Here is a 13,908-nt window from a genome sequence, read left to right as displayed (position 1 = left end):
GGCCCTAGGCCAGCAGGCTACCGTGGCCCACGAAGGGCTGCGTGCTGGGAGAAGGGGTAGGAACAGCATGACTGGTTGTATCCAGTTGGTTGGCTGTCGAGATGTAGACCTTACTGAGCCCACATAGATCTGGGCAGCATCCCTGCCTAGGACACACCGGGGACTAAAGGTCCAGCTGTGGGTGGGAAGTGAGATCGGCTGGGAGTGCAGCCGCCCTGAGCTGCAAGCACAGCCCCGTCTGCCGGAGCCCAGGGCAGGCCAGCCTCGGGATGCAGAGCTATGGGGCCAAGACAGAGCCTGGGGCTGGGGACCCTCATACAGGCACCTCTGCCCCCCGAGGAGAAAACTTCCGGAGAATTTGGAAACCCGGGAAATAAGGAATAAAATGAAATATGTGGAAAGCTCTTGCCCTCTCCTTTCAAAGCATCTTTTACAGATTTAAAGTTTGTTACTTTGATGTATTCTGTGTAACTTGGATTGGTCATAAAGGGATCACAATTGGTGTAGTACATGTAAATGTACAGTATATTTAGGCAGTAATTACAAATTTAATAACTGTATTCTTGGAAGTATTATAAATGTTTGTGTCAAATTCAGGCACAGACTGCCAACCTTGAAGCAATCTAATGTCTTCATTTTCACGACCTTATGAGAAGCAGACACAACTTGAGGTTAGGATAGTAAAACAAGAGTTATGTTTTTCGGCCTTAGGGTCCTCCATAGTGTCAAGTGGATAGCAAAAGTGCTCATTTTCAGAGAAAGATACTGAGGGAAAGCATCTCTAAACTGATTGAATATAACTTTTACTGTATAAATCTGTGTCTAATAAGTCTGTTGTCCGGCCATCACTGAACTAAAGCATCTCTGCTGCTTTGGCAGCTTCCCTTTTATTATTTCCTTGGTCTCCTGGATGCTGACATTTGCCTTACTTGAGATAAGCCTCCCTACCCATCACATGTTATTTGACTGTTCTTTGTATGATCTGGTTTATTGGTCCAATTCAAATAGTTTCAAACAAATCAGTGTCTTTCTTACACCAAAAAACAAAGTTTCTTTGGTCTTTTTTAAGCACTGTTTATTAATCTTTGTGTCATGAATACTTTTGAGAACATGATAAAAGCCATCTAGATATTACATATATGTATCTGTAACATCACATGTATAGTTTTATATGGACTCCCTGAAGCACATCCATGACATCCTACAAGATCGGTGAACCCCAGTTTAAAAGCCTTGCTGTAGAAAATGGAAGAACCTGAAACATGCAAGAAACAAGAAGCAACAAGATGTTGTGTTATAGGAAGGATTTGCTTAGCATAATCCCAGGTTACTTTCCTGGACCGAATACCTATCTTCTGGGTCTACATTATTTGAGAATGTCATTCTAGAATCCATTCCCAAGTATACGGCTTGTTCTGTAGTCCAGGTCCTGTCATCTACTGGCTGTGAAATCTTGGATATAATACTTAACCCCTCCGAGTTTCAGTTTCTCATCCGTAAAATGGGGATTTAAAACAGAGCAACATCATAGGTTGATATGGGGATTAAGTGAGATAATATATGGAAAATATTTAGGACAGTGCCTAGCCTGATAGTAGGTGCTCAGTGAATGCTAGCTAGTCTAAGTGCAAGTAGAAACACAACTCTGCCCTTGGATCCTAAGACCTGAAAAAATAGCATAAATTATCCGGTGACTAAAATTTTCTTAATAAAGTTTTTCACTTTGCTTTTCTCTGTACTTGTAAAAGGAACTGCACTTAGATTCTCCGAAACAGTTGATTTGATATGGCCCGTTTGGTAAGGAATGTCTGACAAAAGTGCACTGTCTGATTCAGATGTAGTGATTGCTGTAGAAATTGGCTTTAGAATCTTCAGGGACTTCTGCAGCTGAACTGAGAAGACATCCTCATCCAATACAGTACTTCTAACACTTCTGGGTGCTTTAGATTCTCAACTACTCCTGTTTCTTGAAGAGCCTCTTTGTTTTTCAGAAAACTCTCCAAAGAGATTGATAGTCCACCCCATGGGATTTTACTACAGACTTTCAGTGTCAATATTTTATTCTTTGTGTCCTGTTTTTCTTGCCTCATCCTAATGACAGCAGTGACAATATGAGATTTTGCTTGTCAGATGACTTCTTTTTCCTTTTCTTTGGCTCTTTTGGGGAGTATCTGACTTCATGTTATCATTAAAAGACAGTGTGGTACAGACCTAGCTTCACACGTTGGCTCTGTCAGTTACTAGCTCTGTAGCCATAGGAAAGTCACGATGCCTCTCTGTGCCCCCATTTTCTCAACTTGAAAACAAGGAAGTGAGACTGATCATCTCGAAGGCTCTTCCATCTTTAAAACTTTGTAATCTTAGGAAACAATTATCCAACAGGAAATGCCCATCCTCTTGTAGTATGTGGGTTTTTATCCATGTGTAATTCTTGGTGCTGCTTTCATGTTCCTAGCATTGTCAGTGAGCAAAGCAAATGCTTTACTGCTTCCTATCGTCTGTCAGATGACATATTTCATAACTGATGTATTCTGATCTGAAGCTATTTTTCTCCTCTTTCTGCACTTTTACCTGTTTGCTTGAAGGAGGTGGCTGTGCTGTCATACAGTTTTAGAGTCTGTCTCTGCTCCTCTTGGTCCACCCATCGGTAGTAATGCAACGCCCAGTACTCTGTCGATTCTTCCTTGCACAGATTCCATTACCCATTCATATTCACTCACTAAAAGAAGTTTGCTCGCAGAATGCTGCTGGGCAAATGGTATGACAGTCTTAGTAATTTGAAAACTTCCTGCAGTGTGTGCTTTCTATTATTGACAATGGTGTTCCAGAAGAATATATGGCTCTGGCAAGAGTTTGGTCAATGTGTTCCTGTTCTTCAGGTGTCACCTGTGTGCTGATGAAGCCATTGAGGGTGCTTTGTATGCAGTGGCTTATACCTTTGTTGGCTCAGGGGTCCTGAACGGGCACCTCTTGGTAGTGATGCTGTACTGATGTTACAGAATCCAGTGATACTGTAATGATGTTACAGAATCCACAGCAGCAGAATCACAGCCGTGTGCTTGCATGCTTTTTCCTCATCATACGTCTCTTCTCTCACACTTAAAAAAATGCTTGAATAGCACTTCCCAGATTCAGTTTTTAAAATAGAATTTGGAAACGTGTCTCTCAATCAACAGTTCTGTGTCTTTCAGCAGGCCAAAGTTTCTATCTGCTGGAAGTTGGACCATTTGCAAGGGAAAGATCCAGTGGAAATAAACACTGCAAAAGGGGTGCCTCCAGGTAGCTGGAAACACCTTTCTAGTCATCCCACATTTCCTCTTCTCTCCTGAAGCTAAGTAAGGGATTGTGTGACACAACCTTAGAGTACAAGGAATTTGTGTGTGAAAAGCTGAGGGAGCTATGCAGCTGAAAATCAGAATTCAGATGCATTTCAATTCCTGTTTATTGAGAAAGAAGCATCCTTCTCTTCCTGACTGCTTTGTGGACATTAGGATCACAAGACCAAGAATTGGATTTCTGTATTTTTCTATTCAAAACTTCTACATCCTCACTAACTCTCCTCTGTCTTAGGCCTTTTTTTTTTTTTTTTTAATATATTTTATTTATTTATTTTTGGCCGCATTGGGTCTTTGTTGCTGTGCGCGGGCTTTCTCTAGTTGCGGCGAGCAGGGGCTACTCTTCGTTGCAGTGCGCGGGCCTCTCATTGCAGTGGCTTCTCTTGTTGCAGAGCACCGGCTCTAGGCGCGCAGGCTTCAGCAGTTGTAGCATGTGGGCTCAGTAGTTGTGGCTCACGGGCTTTAGAGCACAGGCTTAGTAGTTGTGGCGCACAGGCTCAGTTTCTCCTTGGCATGTGGGATCTTCCCTGACCAGGGCTCGAACCTGTGTCCACTGCATTGGCAGGCAGATTCTTAACCACTGCGCCACCAGGGAAGGCCCTGTCTTAGGCCTTTTTTGACAACGAAATGCCATATTATTAATCTCTCTAGGAATTGATAGATGTTGCTGACTTGTCCACTTGAAGTCCTCTCCACTGAGAGATGGTCAGGAGGATTGTACATTTAGTTGACAATAGAAGTCAGTGAAAGAAAACCCACACAGAGCAAACACAGATTCTCTCTGCTATCTCTCTGGGAGTTCAAAATGATCTCTTGTTTGACAGTTCTACCCTGTTGTTTGTTCTTGAGTTTTAAAATATAAGATATTAGCTATATTAATAAGTAGAGAGAAAATCATTCTGTTGCATGATAAAGCTGAGTCACATCCTGTGAGTCCCTCGCTTTCATCATCCTGTATAAATCTTTCATCATCTTATAAAAATTCACGATCCATTGTTCAAATTATTTGTAGAAAAAAAGCAGATTCAAACATTTACATTTTGCCCAGCTTTTACCTCTTCAAAGGACACCAACATATATGAAACAGAAAACAATACAACCCACCTGGAATTGGCTATTAAGTCCAATAGAGTGATAGAGAATTAGTCAATACGTTTTTATTGAGCATCTACCGTATTCTCAACTGTATTACAGAGCAGAAGACAGGGCCTGCCCTCCATTTGATTATGATCTGTTTGAGGAGGAAAACAACAGGGCTGATGTTTCATGAACTGTAGTGACGTGGTAAACCATGGAGCACAGACACTACAGAAGTTTAGAAGAGAGAAACTTCTCCGATGGGTAGAATAGTAGGGGTTTTAAGCCTTGAGCTTATAAGGGAAAGAAAGGGAAACTATAGCAAGAAGAAGAAAATGAGGTGGCAAAAGCAGAGATTTCACAGCATCCAAGCCAGTGAAAACAGTCACACTAAACCAGAAGGGGTGAGAATCAGAGCTGAGAAAACTGGGTGGGGAAGAGTACCTGGGAGGCTTTGAACGCCTGGCAGAGTGCAGACTGCCTGAGAGACACCCAAACTCTAGACTACAGAGAATCCATGATGGCTCTTACAAGGGAAGTGATGTGATGAAAGCAGTGTTTCATGAGGGCTAGCCAAGCAGCCATGTGAGGCATAGACTGAAGGAGAAGAATGTGGAGGCAGGGAATACAAGCAAAAAAACTGTTGTGGCAGACCAAGGGCAGGTGCTTAGGCGCTGAGCTGTGGAGGTGGTGGAGGAAATGAAGGTGGGACAGAGGTAACAGATATTGCTAAGGAGAATTGACAACACCCAGCGACTGACTTCAAAGCTGGGCGTGCTATGTCAAGAACGACTCCAGAGGTTTTGGTCTGATGGTCTTCAAGTAGGTCAGTAGAACTGACTGAGGGGAAGGTGATCTCTTTTATTCCTGTCAGGGTTGAGGTGACAGTGGGACAGCTAATGAAAAGGTTCACAGGCAGCTGGGAATGCAAAAGCCTGAGCTGCATCCCTGTCTACTTAGGGAAGGATGAATCATTCAGATGTGTTAAGGTAGTGGTGAGGAAACTCACACGTTTCAGGAAAGTTGGAGGTGAGGTCGACTTTAAGGGGAGAGTGGCAAGGAGAGAGAGAAACGCTTTGGAATAGCCATCGGGAGGATGAGGTCTAGGGCAACTGATGAAAAGAAAGTGGGCCAGAGATGCCTAGTTCTTGCCTTCCTTCAGCCACACCTCTTCCCAGGGTTGGACAGAGGCACTAGAGTGGGAGAGTGGCACTGGCTGACGAGGAGTGTAAGGGAAATATGGAGAGGAGAAAGGGGACCCAGGACCCAGGAAAGGATGAAGTAGTCTCTAGGGCATGGAAGTATGGGAGAGGACAAATTTATTGTCATTAGAGATTGGAGCATGCTAAATTGCAAAGAAGGCGGTGACCGCTTCATGGCGATGGAGGGGGCAGGCAAGGAAGGGGGGCCGTTCAGGTACAGCTGTGTTCCAGAGATATCTGTGGACCATGGGTATCTCCCTAAGATTGGCTCGCTTTGCCTTCACTCCAGGATACTAGGAAAGCCCTTCCTCCCACTCTCCACACTCTAGCTAATAGACACCTCCAGGGACAGAAGTCTAGCAGCTAGTGGGGAGAGCAGGCTTTGCTCATTGGAACTTGATCTGATCCATTTGCACTGTTAGCTCAAAGCTCCTGATTTGCTTCAGGGATGGTTTTCTATCATTTAAATGCCATGAACACTGACAGCAAAATAGCCCACTGGCTGGTCCCCCACTCTTCACACCTGCCAGGCCCAGCACCTGCAGCTTCACTTGGAGAGGACAAGGAATACCCATCAGCTCCTGTACAAGTGCTGGTGGGGTGTCCTCCAAGCCTGAAGGAAAGATGGGGTGTTAAAGAGGGGAGAGGTGAGCAAGATGATAGAGGTCCATTTGGCTACTGGATAGACCACAGCTGAATATCTCACTGGGAAGGAGGAGTAAAACCAGGTCATCTCCCTCCCTTCTCCATCTGGGTTTGGGCTACAAAGAGACACAAGCAAAGGCAAACACACATGCACAGAGAGACACACAAAGAGCTACACAGAGCGGAGGTGCATACACACAGCTGATCATAGGACATTTAGGTAAGCTTAGATACATGTAAGGGCACACCTGGACCTTCTCATTCAGGTGTGCCCCTACATGTCTGCACTCAGCGCTTTCTTTTCCATGGAGTACCCTTGTGTGAGCAGAGGCAGGCCCCTCTCTTCCAGGCCTCACCCCTTCCCCTTTGTGTTTTTCCAGGTCGTGACATGGCGAGCACCACTCTGCCTGGTTACCCCCCTCACGTGCCCCCCACTGGCCAGGGAAGCTACCCCACCTCCACCCTGGCAGGAATGGTGCCTGGTAGGTGACAATGCTGCAGCTGCCTGATTTAGTGGGAGTAGCTAAACTGTGGGTGAGCTGCTGAGTGGTCTGTAGTCTGAGACTGGGGCTGGGGGAGACCCAACATCTCCTCCCCTGCAAACCACTGCTGTTCTATCCCTCTCTCTCCCTAGAGGCTGCAGCCGGGGTCCCTCATCCTCCCTCATGAGTAATCCAGGGAGGGAACTTGCAGAAGTGCTTGCAGTAGTGTGTGCACCCTTCTGTACGTCCTGGCCCCTCCGCAGTGCCCACCTACCCCAGTCTGTGCCCAGGAGCACGCAGCCTCAGCTCCACACTCAGTGCCCCAGCCCACCCCCAGCCAGCTGACACTGCTTGGAAGAGTCTGCCCTGGTTTCCATGGAAACTTGGAGCCAAGAACCATTTCCAGGGGCATGTCTGTCACTCAGACAAAGCCACCCTGGTCCACACCAACCCACAGGGAAGACCAGTGTGGAGAGCCGACCCCACCCCAGGGAGAGAAGGGAGTTATTCCCTAAGGAAAGAGGAACAGAAGACAGACTGTGGCAGGAACCAGAGAGACTGGCTTCAGAGAGAGACAAGCTGGAGCACCTCCACATCTCCTGAGAGGAGCCCTGGGCCCTCATTGCTCCTGGGGGCTCTGACCCGTCCCCATCTGAGAGGAGCTGGGTTTGGGCTGTGTGGATCAGAGAGACAGAGGCCATATTTGGGGTCTGGTGACTGCAGCTGGAGGTTGTGCTCCCCCCAACCCCTCACCCCAGATTGGGAGCTGGGCTTGAAGCCAAAGAGAGTTGAAGTTCCTATTCACAGAAGCACCAAAAAACTCTTGTCTTAAAGAGGATGAGACTCACTGGGCCTGCTTCCTGTCCTGCTGGCTGCCCTCTGTGTGCCCCTTCCCTGAAGCTCAGCTCTCATGCGGGGGAGGATAGAGTAGGGTGACTGGCCCCATTCCTGGACTGTTCATTCAGGGACAGCCCCTGGGTAAGCAGAGGTGGATGTAGGGGGCTGGCCAAGAGGGAGATTGCTGCTGGGTGTTGTAGAATAGGGGATGAAGGGAGTTAGAGGAACTGGGTAAGGAGAGCTGCTGGTGTGGGTGAGGGTATCCCTGCCCAGATTTGGGGTAGGGCGAATGAAAGTGTTGGGTGTCAGGAGATTCTTCAGGGAAGGTTCCAGCAGTGAGCAGGTGGAGGCTGGAGGAGGTCTTAGAGAGGCGGGGGGTGAGGGAGGGGGGAGTCTGCAAGGGGATGGGGATGAGGGGAGCCTCAGAGAGCTCATGGTGGCAAGGGGGGAGTCGTTAAACAGAATCTAGTGCTGATGAGGAAATTACACTTGTTTCATTAGCGATGGGGAAGGAGATAGCTCAGTTCCTCTTGGTCACAGTTGAGCTCAGAAGCTCATTATCCTGCTGCACGCATGCTTTCCCTCCTCGTCAATAAACAGGCTTTCCAGTGGCTGCATCCCCCACCCCCACCCCAGCTCCCTCTCCGAGAGGGGCCCCTTCTCCTCTACTTAACCCGCGGTTAGGGATCACTGTAAACAGTCTGGGGTCATCACACAGGAGAAAGGGCGAGGGGGAAACCCGGAGGCCTGGCCTTTCTCCCGCGAAGGGAGGGAAGCAGCTTCCGACGGCTCCCAGCCCACGGGGCCCTCCGCTCACCGCTTGAGAACCGGCGGGCAGTCCACCTGCCTCCCGCCGCCTCCTTCCCCTGCTGCGTGGCCCACCTATCAAATCTCTAGAGGGAAAGGAGGGAGGGGGGTGTTTCCCAGCAGAGCCCCCACCCCTTGTACTGGCACCATGCTGAGATGCCATTCTCAGGACTTTCTGGGACAAAGTGTCCCGAGGGCTTGTCTTCGCCACCCTCCCCCGCTTCCACCCTATGGGGCTGTGGCTCCTAGAACCAGAGTTTCCACTAAAGAGAACCTGGCCCCCAACGCAGCGGCGTAGGCGCTCCTGGACCCGGAACAAACCCTTCCTGGGTGGCCCGGAGCGCCTCCGCGGGGGGAGCCACAGGCGGGCACCAACCTGCAGTTACCTCCACGCCGGTGTGCGAGGCGGGTCGGTGCTTTTGCGCGCACACGCATACACACACCCCATGGGCTCCCCCCATTTGGACCAGGTGGATTGTTCCGCCTCCACCCTGCCGTCCGCCCGCAGTGGGCATTACCCTGCCCGCTGCACCTGAACCTCGGAGAGACGGGGGAGGCCGCTGGCTGGGCACGTCGGGTCCGCTCTGGCTTTGCGCCGTGTCTGATTCCCACTCCCTCGCCCTCCCGCAGGGAGCGAGTTCTCCGGGAACCCGTACAGCCATCCCCAGTACACGGCCTACAACGAGGCTTGGAGATTCAGCAACCCCGCCTTACTAAGTGAGTACGCCACCTGGCTGGCCGGCGGCTCAGCGCTTCCGTCCGCCCGCCGGCCAGCTCGGCAGTGCTTCCGGACGCGGGTCCAACTCCCCGCGACCCGCCCTTTGGGTGCCCAGCCGGGCAGGCTCGTTAGCGCAGCACTGAGGCCCCGGGATCCCTAGAGGACGCCTGCGCCTCCCGCCCCTTCCTAACTCTCCCCTCCGCTCCCTTCCCCGTCGCTGGAAGGCTCTGCGCCGCCCCCACCCTCGGGCCCCCTGAAGGTCCGCAGTCGGGCGGCGGCCGACACCGATCGGGTCCCTCTCCCACCCGGTGAATGCAGCTCTCCTGGGGGCAACCAGCCCCGCAGCCCAGCCAATGCCTCCCTGCCCGGACCCTGCTAGACCCCAGCCCGGGGAGGTCTTTGCTTTGCTTTTCTTTCCTTTTTCGTTCTCCTGTTTGTCCTCTCACCCAGCCCATTCTTCTCCTGTGTTAACTTCCAGGTTCCCCTTATTATTATAGTGCCGCCCCCCGGGGCTCCGCCCCTGCCGCTGCTGCCGCTGCCTATGACCGCCACTAGTTACCGCGGAGACCACATCAAGCTTCAGGCCGACAGCTTTGGCCTCCACATCGTCCCCGTCTGACCGCCCACCCCGGAGGGAGGGAGGATCGACGCGACAAGAAGCCTCCCGGCCACCGCCCCAGACCCACCCCATCCCAGGACCCTTACAGCCCTTCACTTCACCCCGTCGAAGGCCGGACAGGACGGGTGGAGCCGCGGGCGGGACCCTCAGGCCCGGGCCCGCCGCCCCCAATCCCGCCCGCCGCCCCTCCCCGCCTGCCTGGACTGCGCGGCGTAGCGAGGAGGGTCCGACCCAGCTCATCCCCGCCTCGCCCGAGCCGACCCGGGAGCCGACCAGCCACACCGCCGGACTCTGGCCGGGCCCGCCGCTGCGCGGGGGACACGTTTCTGTGACACACAATCAGCGCGGACTGCAGCGCGGCCCAGCCCCGAGCAGCCCGCCTCGGACGCTCCGGCGCCGGGAGGCTTCGCTGGGCAAAGGAAATTAAGAACAAAACGATGTTCTGCAGAAGGGGGAAGAGCCTCCTGCCAAGTCCTCGGGAAAAAGTCCGCACCCCGGCGCCAACCGGACTGCCCCCACCTGTGCCCTGCCCAGAAGGTGGAATGGAATGGGGGCGTGAGGGCCGGGCTCTAGGGACGGGGACGGGGACGGGGGGGGGGGGGGGGCGGCGCTGGGTTGTCAAGGTGTTTCCAAGGTTGTGACCCAAGGCACGCAGGCCTCAGCAGCCCGCACCCACGGAGCCCGACTCTTGGCTCTTCCTTACTCCACCTGAATTGCCCAGTTCCCCAGGGCCCAGGCATCTCCTACTAGTGACCAGACTCTCAGCCCCGCCTTGCCCCTACCTCAGCGTCTCTTCCATCTGCCGACCTCGCACTTCCCCCTCCTGCCCATCCTTTTCCCAGACCCCGATGCTCTGCATCTCTCCTCCCTAACTCGCTGCCTCGCCGGAGGCTCTTCCGTGCCTGCCTCAGGACCAGTTAACGCAGGCCGCGGCACTGGTCTTCCCCGAGCGGTTGCTTGATGCCCCCCCACTCCCCCGACACAGACTCTCAATCTGCAGGTGGTGGGAGCAGGGTCTGAGCTGGCGTATGAGCTGCGCGGGGTGGGAGGTGGGGGGCTGCCCACTCCACCCCCTCCCACCCACCTCCAGCCTCCTCCTCTGGCAGGAAATGAACAGGGCCGCAAAAAGTCTACATTTATTTAATATGATGGTCTTTGCAAAAGAGGAAAACAAAAACGAAAACCCAACAGGCTGCTGCTTCGTAGAAAGACGGTGTGTGTCGTGTGAAGGCGAACCCCTGTGTATATAACCCCACCCCGTCCAGTCCACCCCGCCCCGCCGGGTAGAGTCCCAGTTGCCCGCCCGTCCTGCCTGTAGATACGCCCCGCTGTCTGTGCTGTGAGAGTCGCCGCTCGCTGGGGGGGAGGGGGGGACACGGCTACACGCCCACTAAAGCACAGCACGTCCTGGGGGAGGGTTTTTTTTTCTGTTACAAAAAATTATGAAAGAAAAGAAATCTCTATGCAAAATGACGAACATGGTCCTGTGGACTCCTCTCGCCTGTTTTGTTGGCTATTTCTCTGTAATTCCCTGTTTTCCGCTCTCTCCTCTGCATCTCTCCCCTCTCCATCTCTCTTCTCTGCTTCTCTCCCCCTGACTCTGTCTCTCTCAGTCTTCGTCTCTCTTGTCTCTCTCCCTCCCTCGGCCTCTCTCCCCAGTCCTGCCCTGGCTGACTTGCCCCCTGAGACTAGATCAGAGGTGGCAGCTCCAGCCCCCAGGCTTGCCCTTCGAGGCCGTGCCCCGCGCGCCCTGGGGCGCCGGCGGCCAGGCCGCCTTGCCCCGTAGTTGCTCTCTCGGTAGCGGCGATGCGCCCTGCATGTCTCCTCACCCGTGGATCGTGACGACTCGAAATAACAGAAACAAAGTCAATAAAAGTGAATAAATAAATAAATAAAAATCCTTGAACAAATCCGAAAAGGCTTGGAGTCCTCGCCCAGATCTCTCTTCCCTTGGAGGCTTTTTTTTTTGAAAAGGAAAACGAGAGAAGAGAATAGTGAAGGGATGTGCCGGTGCCCAGCCAGGCTCCAGTGGCCCGAGCCGGGCAGCGAGGGAGCCGAGGTTCAAACTCCGAGGCCCGTCCCATTCCAGTCCCTGTGGGGCTGGCGCGACAGGGGACCCAGACCCAGGACCCAGCCGAACCCTCGAAAGATCCCCTGATGGCTCTGGTCTCCTTGGCCACTTTCAGCGTGTCGGTTCGTTTTGATTCTTTTCCTTTTTTTTTTTTTGCACATAACAAATAATAATAATAATAAAATTTTGTATGTCACTCCCCATGGCTCCAGGTTTGTCTCTACCTGTCTCTGGGACAGGCCTTCCCTCACACTGGTCGATCTCAAATAAACCCTCAATAATCCTCCCAAGGGCACTTCCATTGCGACCACCCTGCCACCCCTTTGCTGAGACCCTCCTCCCATCCCTTTGCGGACCCTCTCATCGGCAGCCGAAAGCCGGCAATGGCCCAGACGAGTCTGCCTCCCCCCCCCCGACCCCCTCTTCGGGGCGAGGAGTTTTCGCTTTGCAAAACTTGAGACTACCTTCGAGTGAGTGATTTGGTCTCCCTACCTCTCCAACCACACCCAAACTTAGGGTGCAGGCTCTCAGAATGCGACGTCGGAGGTCCTCTCCGCATGGGTGGGGGTTGTCTGCTGTCCTGTCTCCTTCCTCCGTGCCTCAATTTTTATCCCCCAGGCCGCACAGATACCACAGACGCTTGCCACCAGTTTCCTCGCTGCTCATTTATTTCCGGGCCGGGACAGCGTCCAGCCCCGCAGAGACCGGGGAAGAACCAGAGGGCTCAAGTGACCTCGCGCACCCCCTGATTCTGGTGGAGTCCCGGCCTGGGCGAGCAGCTGCTAGGATTGGTGCAGTCCGGGTGTATCTTGAGGGCATACAGGTGCCTATATTGTGGGTCGGTTGGTTGGTCGCTGGCTCCCATTTCTGTTGGTCTGCGTGGGTCTACATGTCCCTGTGTGAGTCTGAGGGTGGGGAAGTGGGAGAACTGTTGGTTTTCTCAGACACCCTTACTGTTCTTGTGCCCGGGTGTCCAGTGAAGGATGAGTGTCTGTCCCTGGGTCTCTCTGTTCCTGTTTGGGGGAGAAATGGAGTGATTGTCCAGGCTGCTTCTGAGATACTTGGAAGGGGTTTGCTCTCCATCCCTTCAGCAACCTCCCAGTTCCAGCCCTCCCACAAAGGCCACGGCCTCCACCTGTTCTCCGCCCTAAGATACTTTCCTTCTCTGCCCCTGGGAAACCTTCCCAGCTCAGCTTCCATCTCTGTCTCCTCCCACTCGAAAGCCTCTTGAAGCTCTGAGCTGCCAGGGGTGGCTGGGCAGCTGCAAGCAGAGCCTAGAGGCAGACCTGGGAATGACCTTTCCCATTGGCTGCGGGCAGTGTCTCCCAGGCACCTCCTTTCCATCATGATTCCAACAGGCCTGTCTTTCCCCAAGCCTATTTGCCCAGCCTACTCACATCATGACACTGTGGGACCCCCAACAAATCAGCAAGCCCTTAATCAAGTCCATCCCCTTCCTTCTCCCTCCCCACTTGTGTCTCCTCCCTATTCCCATCTTAGCAAATGACAGTCCCACCTTCCATCCTGCCCAGTGCTGCTCCTTTTAATCACCAGGCTCTTAGAAGAGTGGTCTTCAAACTTTGATCATACACCCTGTCAGTAAAAAGAAGTCAGTGTGTACTTGCAATGTAAGTATAGTTACTTGTTTACAAATTCCATAAATGTACTACTAGACCAACATACTATGAATCTTATAAGACATAAAATAGAAAAAGGATGAGATTGGAATACATAGAAATTGCAGTGTTCTCTTCTCATGCATAAATAATCTTGTTCCCCCTGAAAGATGTGCACCCCACTTCAGAGAGCCTGCTCAGAACCCGTGGAAATCCAGTATGGCAGAACTCCTGATTATTGCCTGGTGCTCAGCGAGTGAATCCCTGGAGGTCCTCAGGGCACTGGGTTGGCCCAGTCAATGCTGTGCTCAACACGTAAAGCAGGCTATCTGGCCCCCACTGCCCGGCTTTGCCTCCAGGTGCCCCCAGAATGGGAGCCCTGGCCTGCTCAAATCATCAGTTTGGGAGCCAGGGCCTCTTACCTGGGTCCCACCAGAACTTCTTACCTTCTATTCTATTTCTGGTCTCCTTCATACCAAATTGGACAGCGAGGATCCGC

The 13,908-nt window shown here is 52.3% G+C and overlaps 1 protein-coding gene across 5 annotated transcripts in view; it reads left to right on the top strand.

Annotated features, from left to right (window-relative positions):
- Positions 1-9,722, top strand: part of PAX2 (paired box 2) — an 83,434-nt gene extending 73,712 nt beyond the window's left edge. For 2 of the 5 annotated variants that reach the window (XM_065894908.1, XM_065894906.1), the window contains 3 exons: positions 6,640-6,741; positions 9,016-9,102; positions 9,601-9,722. In XM_065894908.1, coding sequence (XP_065750980.1) covers positions 6,640-6,741; positions 9,016-9,102; positions 9,601-9,722 — 311 coding nt within the window. Of the gene's footprint in view, positions 1-6,639; positions 6,742-9,015; positions 9,103-9,581 lie in introns of all 5 variants that reach the window. The other 3 variants (XM_065894911.1, XM_065894907.1, XM_065894909.1) reach the window with 2 other exon arrangements.
- The last annotated feature ends 4,186 nt before the right edge of the window (positions 9,723-13,908 follow it).

The sequence above is a fragment of the Phocoena phocoena genome, chromosome 16 (genome assembly GCF_963924675.1).
Source record: "Phocoena phocoena chromosome 16, mPhoPho1.1, whole genome shotgun sequence".
Classification (NCBI taxonomy): Eukaryota; Metazoa; Chordata; class Mammalia; order Artiodactyla; family Phocoenidae; genus Phocoena; species Phocoena phocoena.
This window is presented reverse-complemented; position numbering and strand designations above follow the sequence as displayed.